Source organism: Orcinus orca, chromosome 17 (genome assembly GCF_937001465.1).
Source record: "Orcinus orca chromosome 17, mOrcOrc1.1, whole genome shotgun sequence".
Taxonomy (NCBI): Eukaryota; Metazoa; Chordata; class Mammalia; order Artiodactyla; family Delphinidae; genus Orcinus; species Orcinus orca.
In genome coordinates this window covers 43,809,495-43,823,401 of record NC_064575.1, presented here as the reverse complement: position 1 = coordinate 43,823,401, position 13,907 = coordinate 43,809,495, and the positions used below count along the sequence as shown (strand labels likewise).

The window sequence follows — 13,907 nt, the reverse complement described above, 5'->3', positions numbered from 1 at the left end:
TTCAGTGCCTTGAAATACAACATGACCAAATACTCCCTCTCCCCGCAATAAAATAACCTTCTTTGCTGCATTATCTGCACTCCATTAAGGATCTGATCAGATGTTCACGTTGTCTGACGGGTGCACTTAAAAGTGGAAAGGGGCTCCCATGAGACCACTCAGGTGTATCTCCCTCCAGACCCTGATGGGGTGGAAGATGAACTCTGGGCTGATGGAGGAGCGCTAGTTCTCTGCTTGTTCTCTGATTGATTCCTGGGCTCTGGGTGGGTGAAGAGCTGTGAGGCAGCTCAAGCAGAGATTGATTGCCTCAGTTTTAAATTCCCACCTCCAAAATAGACTCTCAGATGTACACATGAGGAACCCCTCCCCCAACACAATTTCTGGAGGTGGAGCAGGTGTCTCAGAGTCACCTGTAGCTACCAATCACAAGTGCGCCTTCTTATCACAGTGATGCTGGCTACACAAGTCTTCTGCTGGGACACTTGAAGCCCAGAGAAATGAGGTATTTTGTATCTGCCTGGGTCGGTCTTTGTGTGTGTGGGTAGGGGGTTGGAAATTAGGACCGTTGGGGTCAGCAAAGAAAGGGATGGGAACTCCCACTTGAGGTCGGTCTGGAAGGCTGTGTAACTGCTGTGAGGACTCACTAGGTTTGTTTTGCAAATTGTGGCTATTTGGATGGAGGTGAGATGGTGAATGTCTCATTGTTATAAGCTCCGCCAAAAGAGAGCTCTTGATCCCCGTTTGACCTTGACAGAACCTCCAAAATGTTGGCGGTCTAGCCCTGGAGCAGGGAAATCCAGTTTGCTAGTCTGGATTCCTCCCGTTCTCTCCGGGTAGAGGCAGATTGGGGAATGCAGGCCACCCTCCCCCAGCGCTGGCTCTCACCCTCAGCCAGCCTTGGGGTACCTCGCCCTCCTTGCCATCCCCATTCTGGAGCCGGAGCCCCCGCCCCCTCCTTGCCTTTCCGTTTCTTCCCTCCAGCTTGTGTCTCTTTCTGTCTCTCCCACTTTTCCTCCCTCTCCCGCTCCGTCTCACACGCACCCTCTGTTTATTTTCCTGCCTCCATCTGGGCCCTGCTGATATTGTAATCACCCTGATGCACGTTGGCTTCTCTCCTCTCCCTCCTGCGCTCACACACTCACTCACACACAATGTGCCATCCTGACAAGCCTTTTACTTCTGATAAGCTCCGATGTGTGTTTAATGAATACAAAGCCGCGGTCTGGGTGCCGCCTCGGCTGCGGCCGCCTCTCCTGCGCTCCTTTGCCAGAAGGTAATCTCCGTGAACGGGGAGGGGAGGCGGGCAGGGAGGAAGGAGGGGTGGGAAAGAACGGGGGAGGGGGGTGTGGGGAGGCTGCGTTTCTCTTTTCCTCTCTCCCTTTCCAATGATTCAGAAGTCGATAAGACCAGGAGAAGTGAAGATGTAACATGTTATCTGTCGCTCCTCTTAGCTGGCGGAGAGAATTTACATTTAAAGATTAGCAGAGGGAGAAAGAGAAATCTGCCTTTTGTTGTGTGTGGTGAGGAGGCATCAGCCCTGGCCTGGCCGCTATCTCCCATCACCTCTGCTATCCAGACAGGACTCACGGAGGTGAGATTACCGGAGGGCCTTATCTTTAATTGGGTTTAGTTTTGCCATTCTGAATAGGTTTAAAGAGACTGGATAAAGGGGGAACAATAGATTATTTATTGACGGGATGCTGAAGCCTTTAGATGAAGAGGGGAGAGAAAAAGCTGCTTAACAACTTGATTAGTTCATTTTTATTTTTATTGTAAGGTGAGACTGTCTCCCTTCTGGTGCAGGGAGGGACTGTAGAACTTAGGCAAATTTGAAGGGCTTAAATGCCTTATTTTCTTTTCACCCCCACCTCCTGCCCTTCTTCGCACCATCCCCCATATAACAGGAGTTTCATTTACCCCTTATTTGTAAGATTGATAAACTGAGCAAAATTGGTAGAGGCTTTTGGAATTGATCATTTGTGTTTGGTTTTGTGTGACATGTTTTGAATGGGTGGTGAATTGATGCTAATGGTGGTACTTGAATGAGTGAGAAAAGCAAATAAAACCTACTTTTAATATGGAATTAGTTGATTTTATACTATGGTTTCAACTAGGTCTAGAGGGAAAAAGAAAGCAAGTTGTTAGGTAGATTTGTGTTTTGGATTTGAACCATGGGATTTTTTTTCCCTTGGAGTTGGTTTAAAAGAAAAATAATTTTAAAATGTCTAATAAAACTGTTTAATTAAAAAGTGTTTAATACACTCATGAGTGTACTTAAAAAATTATAGTATTAACTTTAGAAGGTAGTTAAAATGGATAAAAGTGGGAAAAACAATTGTTTTGCTTCTTACACATAGTCAAGATAAGTGTTTTCATAGGTAAATATGAACCAGTAACTAAGAGCCTAATTAAAATTTGTTTAAAGCCAGGGGGGCATGTTTCCTTGTTGACAACAGCAGATCGATTGGGTAAGACAATAGAGTCCCGTTATTTCACTTCCATTGACTGAACATACTGACATTTCAGGTTTGCTGCTGCCTCAGTGAGCATGATGAAACACCGAAATTCACAGGCCAACTTGCCAGAGTGGTACATATATTACTGTATGTCATTTCTGCCTGAGGTTACCTTGTCACCCAGGCAGAATGGGAATGGACACTTGGAATCCTTCAGAGGGGTAGAGCCCTTTTGCTAGGAAACTGACAGAGAGCATGTCTTAGGAACATCTTTAATTTTACTTAGAGTTAGGTGTAACAGATAAATATGTGATGGACTTTTATTTAAAAATCTGGGAAGCTACTTAGCTGTCAATCTTGTATTTTTCATATAAGAATACCCATTTTCAAGATTTAACTTTACCTTCCCAGAGATATTTACACTGAGTGGTTGGTAGATCGTTACTGGCCTGTGCTCAGGTGACATCCATTTTTCCCCAGTTGGGAATCCTCAAACATTCAAGCACCTGCTAAATCTGTATCTGATAAAACAATTTGTAAGGCCCCTTCAAAAATAGGGCCTGACTTTGTTTGCTTTTTTTTGTGGGTGGAATGAGAAAATGGGATGTGTGTATTTTACACCCATGTGCCTGGATAGACAGCAATATATAGATAAATATGTGTATTCCAAGTAGTGGCAGAGAAAATACTAAATATTCCGTATCTTAGTGTAAGCTACCCTTTTACACATTTTGCATAGTCGCTGCATGATAAAACTAAGTATTAGGCAGACATTGAGTCAAAGAAATTTGAATCATACAAAAGTGAACATGGAAAAAACCAGAAGGGACTTAATGTATTTTTTTTAAAGCTTAATGAAAATGTAAAACTATTATGAATATGCCTTATACCCAGCAGTTGTTGCTATCTAGTAGGCAACTTATGCCCTTTACAGTGTTTAGAACAAAACTAGTTCTTTATACCATTTTCATGAAAATGTTAGGTTTCTGTTTGATCAGCAGGTGCTGTTGAGATGAAAGCCATGTGTAAATTTTCAGAAGGCCAAAAGTGTCAATTCAGAAAAGGAAAGTGATAAGAGAAAATGCAATCAGTTTTCCTGTTTTCAATTTGTGCAGGATTTGAAGAGCTGTTTTGTTAAACTGCTACATCTGCTCCAATATGAATATTGAACTACTTCCACTAAAAATAACAACCTATAATTTGGAAGCTACTGCAGTCTTTCGTTAATGTGAGTGGGTTATTTAAAAACAAAAAAACGAAAAAATAAAAAGAAATAAAAAAGACAATTTTCTTTTCTGACAATCTCTTGCCTAATGTGCATTTTCATTTGTTGGCACTTTTATCCTCAGCAGATAAATGGTATTATGCAATTAGGACCTCATCTCGTTTGACTATGAAAGAGGTTTCCATGGGTGAAAATCCTTGTAATATAAAATGGTTTCGCATAAAACAAAATTTATTTTAAAATAACCTGTTTAAATGCAGTTATTTATAATGATAGTTATTCCTTACATTCTCTAATACTACAATTTTTAACTTACTGCTTACTATTATAACAAAGTTAACACTATTCCATTGCATACTGGGCATTCCGTGATTTATTTCACCCTTAATATACCTGCAAATGTAAGTTTAAACCAATCAGGGATATTTTACCTAACAGGGCTTTCAGAATAATTTTTTTCATGCTTAAATAAAATGATTACATTATGCTTGAGTGCCTGCATACAAAAGCCTTAGCTTCTATAGTACTGCTAATCAAATAAGTTTTATGGACAGGGAAAGCACCACATTAGAGAAAAATTGGATGCATTTTACTAGTGATATTTCTAGGAAAGACATGTTTAAAAAACATAATCATCCAGTATTAAAAAGAGAACTCTAACATGAATAATCATAATAAAAATAATACTTCATTCCTGCAAAAAGAAAATGAATGGCAATGCTATCCATGTAAAACTGGACATAGAGAATTAAGTTAGATGGAAGACTGGTGAAATTTGGATCAGGTTCAATATTGACTCCATCCACAATTGCAGTTGGGTGGACTTGTGGCTATAGTAATTTGTCTAGGGTGAGACATGATCACTGCTTTGGATCAATTAGAGACTATGTAGCTTGTAGCTTCACACTTGAATTGCCAGACACACTCTTCGGAGATAAGCTCCGAATATCTCCAGAGTGGATAAAAGAGAAGACAGACACTGTGACACATTAGCATATTTGATATTAACAAATGCAATGTTTCTTCTGAAACACCAGTCAAAAGAAGAGGTAGTTTGAAAAACAACATTGTGTGTACTTGTGATTACATGTATTTAACCAACTAAAGAATAATGCTTATAAAGAATGTAATTTCCAATTTGAAGCCAAATTGTGGCATATCTTTCAGAGATCTGGGTATATTCCTTGGTGGGAATATTCTCTGGTAGAGCACCGAGCACTTTGCCGCTTTAAAGAAATGACACTGGATCACATATCAGTGAAGAAAGTTTATTTCACAGACACAGTCCCATCATTTGGTACGTGATCTTCTAGTGAGTTGTTTTTTGTGCTGAAGCCACAATCAGCCTTTAAGCCTCAGTGCCTTATGTGGCTTGAACAGGGAAGAGCTTCTTGTGATTCTTTTCAGAATGTTCTTACTTTGTCAAGTGATGTTCAGGCTTTTATATCAGAACCACTGCAAAAGTAATGCCCCATGGTTGAGGTTTAAGGTTTGAGACCCTCTTGTTTGAAAAAGTTTTAAACCATCAATCTTGCTTAGAACCACTAACATTTTCAATGACTGTAAGAGACCTACTTAAAATTCCTCTGCTTTGATAGTTCTGATTGAGGTTACCTGTATAATGTAACTCATGAAGTAGGGGTTTGCTTTTGTGGGCTTTCATATTGATCAGGGTCCCTAAGGCAAATCAGTATTTGGGTGAACGGGGCCTCTAGGATATAGATCTTGTTGAATGTGGAGGGCACAAATGTAAAGTTTTCCCATTGTTTGTCCAGCAATCTCAATACCTCCAAGTGCCTTAGGGAATGTGATTGACTAAGATTCATTAATCTTTTAACACCTTGGGCATAGACTACTGAATGTGCTCTGGGCATTCAAGGGCTGCCACCTAGTTGTTGGACTTGGGAGAAAGTAGAGGAGTAGACAAATGTTAGAGACCTACTGTGAGCCTGGCATTAACCTTCATGTACATTGTCATCACTGATTTTAAGTAAATGATTAACCAGCATTTCACTTTCTTCATTTCAAAGAGCTCTAGTCCATCACTCTTTTAGTAGTTCTTCTGGTTTGACCTTTTGCTCCAGTTTAGAAAACTGAGGTTTCCCTGTGTTCCCCAAATTAATTACCTGCTTTGTTCCCAAGTTCTAATAATTAGAGCCATGTTCTCTGAATATCTGGCTTAATGTGTTCCTTAGCAGTTATGAACTATGCATCCACTGTTTTCTTTACATTTGCCCTTGCCCCCAACCTAGGAGTCACAGTTGGCTACTGGCCAGCAGATATCCTTGGATATGCCCAAATGCATGCCACTCTGTATCCCTCAGTGCCTCCTAATCCAGGCTTTTCCATTACTAAATTCTGTTCTCCCATCAGAATACCACCTTCCTGCACTACACGGAGGCCTTGAGGCCTGTTCCCTCTGTTGATCTCATTCAGCACTCCAGAGTGGTCTTCTGCCCAGTGTCCTTAGTCCCTGAGGCTTGTCCCATCCCAGTCGGTTTGGTCACTCTATATCTCGATCTCGGCATCTCCCAGTTGGCTAGGTCCACTTCCTAGTCACTTCTAAGAGGAGAGGGATTCTGTACCATCTTGAGTTTGATTATGTAATGTAAAGCAGTGGTCCCCAACCTTTTTGGCACCAGGGACCGGTTTCGTGGAAGAAAATTTTTCCATGGACTGGGCGTGCGGGCGGGGGGGAAGGTTCAGGGCGGTAAAGTGAGCAATGGAGGAGCGATGGGGAGAGGCAGAGGAAGCTTTGCTCACTCAAACGCCCCTCACCTCCTGCTGTGCGTGGCCCGGTTCCTAACAGGGTTGGGGACCCCTGGTGTAAACTATTCTATTATAAAAAGAAGGATCTAGTGTGTGTGCATTCCCCTAATAGGCAAACTGGAGTTCCCTTTCCAGTTCAGTCACTGACTTTCTGGGTGGCATGGGGTGCACTCCAGCCCTTAGGTGCATTCTTCAGGAGCAAAATGATAGACTCATTGATCATTAGGCTTCTCAGCTGTCCTATGTACAAGACTATATAGGATATTAGGAGTAGGCTTTCAGGAATTTCCCATGGTTAGGAGAATGAAAAAAATCCTCATTTATAGTTTTAATTCTGAGTTGGGGGCACTACTAATCTGCATATAATTGGGAAATAGAATCAGTGTGGAACATCATTATCTCCCCACTATTCTTCATTGTGAAGAAGGGGTATGGGGAATAGTGAGTCATTTTTTCCATAGCCGTCCTGGATCTAGGATGATTGTCAGAAATTTTAGTTGTTACTGTACTTTTTTCAGAAGTGAATGATGGAGGGAAGAATCTGTTTATGCAGTGAGAAAGAACTAAAGATTTTAGGTCTTGCTCAAAATAGCCTTTATGCTTTTCCCTCAGGGTTGCTAGACAAGGTGAACTTGGTGCCTGGGGGCAGGAGTGAGGGGCTAGAGGCTAAAGCATGGTGGTGGTTGATTGTGCTTACCAGGCTTTCCACAGTCTCAAGGTTTGGACCTAAGTCACTTGGAAATTTAGAAAATGACCTCTTTAAACCATTTTTGGAGAGAACCTGGTAAGTAATAGCTTATTTAAACCAATGGGGTACATTATCATTTGGCTAGAATCAGATGTTAAGTAAGAAGGACCAAAAAACTGTCTGTTGTCTAAAGAACAGTCTGCTGTTCCTTCTAAAAAGTAGTTAAGAGCCCAATTATTACCAGTAACACTTTGATTTTTGTACTTTCATTTTGAAAAAATATAGACATTATTAAAAGTTTAATCCTAATTTGTGAAATTATTAATAATGAACCCAGGCTGGATTTCTTTGGAATTTGGGAACTATTACATTTTTACACTTCTGATTTGATTAAGGTAAGCCCTTTGTCATCATCCAGGATGGCAGTAGAAACTTCTACTGTTTACTAGGAACGACATGCAAGTTACATTACTTTCATGTGTCACTAGAAACGGAAACCACAGGAATCACTGTGGCTTCATAGGTTATAGAAAGCTTTTGCAGTGGCATTCCAAGTTTGGTGGGAGGCCAAATTGAAGTTCTTTGCCACAAAGATGAATGTCTTAGAAGTATGTATGCAGTGAACTCTTAGTTGGTACCTGACTTGACTGGATTGAATTTTACATCAGAGAAATAACAGAAAATATTACCATGAGATGTAATGGCAGTTTGTCTAAAGATAAGCTCTCAAGAGCTAGGGGGCCCCTAATAATAGGAGAAGAAATATTGCCAGAGCTGTGATGAGCTAGCTGTGGCCAGGTCTATTGGAGCACCAGGAGAGAAAACTAGCTGAAAGATGTTAGAGTGTTTGGGACATCCCTTCCACTAGACCTTGTGGGGAGTACACCTGGTGACACTGAAGTAGATAGATTATGGTACCCGCAAAGGCTGGCATAGGGTTGTGCCAGGGAGCTACCACAGCAGCATTGCTGAGAGCATTTCAAATGCACATCCAATTTGGCAAGCAGAATATTAGAAATTGGGAAGTCATCTCCCAGTGAATATGGTAAGCATGGTGCAAGTTGTGCTTTAAATACAAAGTCTTAGGAAGCTGGTTGCTCTATTTTGTTAAAACTAGATGTACTATATACTCCTTCCCCTAACCTCAAGATACAGGAAGATGTGAGCTGTAAGACAGGTCATGAAACACTGCTAGTTTATTTTCTGAATCTATGCATATGTTATGTACACAGTGATAAGCAAACACAGCTGGGAAGAACAGCAGATGATATTGGGACTGGAACTGTGATGTTTATCAACTGACATAGTAATCCTTTCCTGTGAAAGTGTTCTTTTTAAGTGATGTTAGGATTCTGTAACTTTTATCATGTGTCAGGCAAGTATTCTTTATTGCCCAACCCCTTTCCCTACCTGTCACACATTTTCATTCTCATCTTTAGCTAGATTTATTTAGAAATGAGATCCACATTTGACCTCTGATGGGAAACAAATGTGGACAATGAATTCGAATCCTTTGTTTAAATAAGGGTAGGTAGGTGCATTTAGACCTGATATTCAGGTCTAAATGGAAAGTAAATGTGATCAGTCTCCATTGACTTGTCCAAGTCAAGCTTTGAGTTGGCTAGAGAAAGCGGGTATAAAATATCAGAGGAAAATATAAATGAAAAGTAATAAAATGAGCAACCTATTAAAGCTAATTTGACTATTTGGAAAGAAAGGCATATGTTCTTTGGGTAGCCCTGGTAATGAAACCTTTTAGAATATTTGAAAGAAAATTAAGATTTTTGCTGTTGGTTGTAAATCTGAAGTAAATTAATAAATATTTAATGAATGCCTACTATGTGTAAAGCAGTGTGTTAGATGGAAGCACAGAACAGGTAGTAAGCTCAGTTCCCATTGAATGATAAACCTGCTCAGGACAAATTAAATAGCTACAAAAGATGAAGAGGCTTGATTACTTACCAGTTAAATGATATAGTAAATGAGATTTTAGAGGTGGAGTGAGTTGGAATTTCAGCTTGTCTTAAGACAGGTAGGATTTATCAAGGCGACATTATTGTAATGGGGTTGTGGGCAGTTATAAGGCAGGAATGGAGACTGGAAAAGGTTTTGGGAGAAGCGATGTGTCTTGGGGTGGGGTGGGTAGAGGGTAGAGAGAGAGTAAATTAACATATGCAGATACAGCAAAAAGGACCCTTGGGTGATTATTGGGAAATAAACAGAAAGATCATAAGGCATTTGATTAAGCTTTATCTTCTGAGTAAGCCAGATGTTTAAAAAACTGTGTCCTATGGGACCCCTTAGGGTTGGGAGGTGGCATAGAGTGTGCCCAGATTGGGTTCAGGCCCTTTTGTTTATCTTCTCAGCACTGTGAAACCAGAATAGTTCTGTTCTTTATAACAAATTGCTTTAGATATTAGATTTTCTAATTGGACTTCTTTTGAACAAAGGATGCCATGGTAAAATAAATCTTAATAAAACCAAAGTAAAAAAAAAAAAATTGTGCCAGGCAACAGGAAACCATGGACCCAGTTAAAGTTGTGTTTCTGAAGAGTTGGTCTGATTGCGGTGGGCCAGATGGGTTGGAATGGGGGAAGACTGAGGCCAGGTAGGGACCTTGTTTTGCAGTAGTTTAGATGTTAGCTATTATAGAAGGATGGCCAGAATTGGGTTTGTGGGACAAGAAGGAATAGGCAGATGCCAGAGACATTGCAAAGGAAAAATAATTAGTACTTGGATATCGGGTGGATTTAGAGAGGAGGAAGTGATGACAGCTCAAATTAGATGTCCAGTGCACATAGCTTGCCAGAATTTGGGCATTGCTTCAATGTTTAAGGGGCAGCTTCCTTACCCCTCATAGACTCATAGAATCACAGCCCCCAGAAAGGAGCCTCAGAACCCAATTGTGTATCCCTGCTCCAGGGATTCTCGTGATCCAGCTGCTTTTGGGAAATGTTGATGGGGCTGTTAACCTCGTAGGTTTTCCTTAAAGGGTACTGGTTGCATGGAGGATTGATTATTCATTGCTCCTATGCTTTGGCTCCTTGCATGGATTTCGAACTGTTTTGAGTTTCCTTTCATTTTGCTGGTAACTTTGGGCCACGTGGGAGAATAAAAAAGTGGTCAGGAGGGCTGGGTCTGGACCCTTAACTTTCCACCAGAGCAACCTAACTGTTTTACATGTTTCAAACATTGGACTTTTGTTTAGGGAATAATTTATAAAAATTTCTTTCAATTCTAATATTATGTAGAGGAGAGAAGGCAGGGACCAGAGAATAAGGAGTCAAGGAGGAGTTGATGGGAGGGCAGAAGCTGTTCTTCTACAGCAGCGTGTCCCAGACTCTGGGCTCAGTACTCTTGAGGAGTGGGGAGCAGTGAGTTTCAAGGGGCTTTTGAACCTACATTCATTCATTCATTCAGTAGCACAAGCATTGTCTGCAGACCAAATACTTTTTCACACAATGACATTTTTCAAATACACTTTAAATGAACAAAAATGCATTAAAATATTACTGAAATTAATAGAAACTTGTCTTTATGTATTTTACAATCAGCAGACTGTAAACAAAATACTATCATGTGTGATATCACAAGTTTTTGTTTTAAAATGGAGGCCTCATATTAGAAAAGCAAAGGAATCCCTTTTATATCTTAAAGGGCACTATTCATTTCTTACTAAATTGCTCACTGTTAATTGTCTCCCCTATTTAAGGAATTTTAGTTATTGGAAGAAACAACAACAACAAAATGTAGGACTTTTAGGCTATGGTTCACCAATATAATATTATTTCAGGGACTTTCACCTTGATTTGTTTAGTATCATTTAATTTGAAAACAATGGGAATTCTTTTTACTCTTTGAACTTTAAATTCAGAGTGTGTGGATAAAAATCTCTCAGAATTGGATTTTTTAAGACTTCTTTCTTCTGTAGCCAATCTATAGTTTTTAAAAGGATGAGACCGATTTATATATGTTTATATGGAATCATTCCTGAGATATATTGTGAAAGGAAAAAAGCAGGGAGCAATGTATATAGTGTGCTACATTTTTACCAAAAGTGCATAAACTTCTACTCATGCATATGAATCTGACAGTAGTAGTTGCTTTATGGGAAGAAAGTGGGGCTCAGGCATTGGTGGTTGGAAGGAGAATTTTTATTTCACATCTGTTGGTCCTCTGAGTCTTTCTGCAAATCTCATACCTGTTTCATTCACTGCAAAGTTAGAGACTGTAGCATCAGCTTGGGATGAATGGTTCTGGGATTCTGCCCTTCTGGGGGAAGGTGATTATGTTCTCTTCTCTGCTAGAAGGCAGTCAAGTGAAGTGGTGAAGAGACGCATCTCCCCAGTGCTTTGCCACTTGTTGAATCTCCTACTCTTCATCTGGAAATAATTCTCATCTGGATAATAATGGCATGACCCGTAAGGTTGTCATGTGGATTGCATGAGATGGTATATACAAAGCACAATATCATTTCAGAAAGGCTTGCTTGTGCTAGGCATCTGACTTGACCACTCATGAACTGTCCACTGCTCTCTTCTGGAAGCCCCCTGTAGGATCTTCTCCTCTCTATGGCTGTTCCTTTTCCGTCACCTTCACTCAGCAAATTCTTAATGGAGTCTAGTCCTGTTTAATGCCTGAGGATATAGAGATGTTCAAGTCAGACAATGCTCCTGATTTGCTAGACCTTTCTCACCTCAGCCTTAATTGAGAGCTGTTTCTGCAGGGAACCTACTTTGTCCTCTTCTGAGTTGCTAATGAAACTATTCAAGTTTTCATGACCTCTCTTCTTCAAAGATAGAATTTATTCACATCTAGCATTTTGCTGCTATTCATGTGATTCAGACTTCTCTGCTGATTTGTAAGCTCCTTGAAAGTAGGAGTCTGGAACAGTTGGGGTACTTTTTGATGCTTTATTAAATATTTGGTGAAAGCTCATGTTATTTACTTAATACTGTTCTCAAATATTTCAAGTTATTTACTTAATACTGTCCTCAAATATTTCATTGCTAAGACCAAAATGAAATCTTTGGTTGCAAGAGCATGTCGTTTCTTTCCCAATCCGTTTTCCCCCCTTGATCCCTTTTTATTGTGTTCTCTTATCACAGAATGTACAATTTATTGCCACCATATTTTAGGTTTAAGTTTCAGCAAACAAAAAAAACCCCACATGTATAGCAGCCCTGGGTAAATTGAAGTGGTCAAGTCACTTGTATGTTCATAAGTGCACATCTTAACCTGTTTTATTTATTTTTCTCCCTATGGCTCACAAATGTACTTTTTGTCAAGGATGAGATCCCTGAAATTGTAATCAAAATATTGTATACATGGACATATTTATGAGCTGGAACTGTCCCTTGGATCAGGGCCCCAACAAGGACCATTTTTGTGACTCTCAGCTTTCCCTCTCCCATGCCCTCAAGTGATCCCTTAGGTGCCAGGGGCTCCCGTCCCTCTTTTGGTTGTCATGTCTGTTTTCTGGGCAGACCCCAGGCTGAGCACTTCTCCCTAGCACTCTTCTACAGCCCCCTCTCCCACTCCCTCTTTACTCACCAGTCTTGTCTTTTCTCTGATATTGTGTGGGATTCCAGCTGTTGCTTGATGAACCAGCCTTAAAACTAGGAATGGCACTGGATAGAATGACAGGTCTGTCTCATCCCAAGATTCTGTGGCTGAACACCAAAGCGGGTGAAGCATCTTACTGTCTTTGCTTCCAGGTAACAATTCCAAGAGATGGTTTCAGAAGGGCAGCCTTTAGTTCCTCAATGCAAGTGACCGAACAATTTCAGACAGATATGTGTGGGGAGGAGGCATGGTAGATGCCTTCGTGGAGTGAAGTTCACATGTTGCCTTACTTAATACTCACCTGGGAGTGAGCTCATTTGTAAATCACTCCTAGAGGCTTCCTCACTTGCCCAACGTCGCCCTGAATGGGTTGTGGGGCGAGGTCTGAACCTAGATTTTTCTGACTCCCAGGCTTCTCTATTCCAGGGCTCAGTACCACTCTCCTGGAAGTCTTCAAATCCTACTACCCCATTTTTTCCCCATGGACAGGGCCAGCCACAAAGGCTGCAGGTGGGAATTATACTAAAGTTAAAATGGAAAATTATCAAGACTTCTCACTGTACTTCGAAAAGTTACTGTTTAGAGTACAAAAAAATATCATAGCTTTACAAGTTTCTGAGGCAGGGAGAGGGAGGGAGAAAAGAGAGGGAAGAAAGAGGAGAGAGAGATATCAGCTGATAAGAAGCAGCAGCAACCAGACAATATTTACAGTTGGATAATCGTAGTTTTTTTTTTGTTTGTTTGTTTTGTTTTTTGAGACATGTGGCCATCAACCTTGAATACAGACACTTTCAAAGTCTCGTTTTTCTTTTATGTGAAAGTTGCCGGCATGGAACAGATGCCTTTATTTGGAGAAACCAGTCTTTGGAAATAATTGGTTCTCTCTTCTCTTATTCTCTAGAGGTGCTCTTCCATAGATGAAATTAGATGCGGAAAAAATTAATCACAAACCATTAGCTTGTGGTTCTTTATTTTTTTCCACTGCAAAATGTTTTAGGACCTGCACCTTCCACATATTTTGGGATTGTTGACTGAGCATACTTACTTTTATCACTAATAGTATAGCAATGACTTTCAGAAAAGAAAATGTTTTGATTGCACTAGGTCATTTTTTGAGTAGTGACCTAGTGCTTTAATGCTTTAAATCATAATATTAAAATAGGTATTACCTCCTTTCTACTCTCGATTGATAGGAACTGAGCAT

General features: G+C 40.3%; 1 protein-coding gene across 1 annotated transcript in view; it reads left to right on the top strand.

Annotated features, from left to right (window-relative positions):
* The first annotated feature begins 888 nt into the window (after positions 1 to 888).
* RUNX1T1 (RUNX1 partner transcriptional co-repressor 1) overlaps positions 889 to 13,907 on the top strand; it is a 128,205-nt gene continuing 115,186 nt past the window's right edge. The window contains 2 exon segments of the mRNA XM_049700240.1: positions 889 to 1,247; positions 1,249 to 1,273. Coding sequence (XP_049556197.1) covers positions 1,152 to 1,247; positions 1,249 to 1,273 — 121 coding nt within the window. The 5' untranslated portion in view covers positions 889 to 1,151.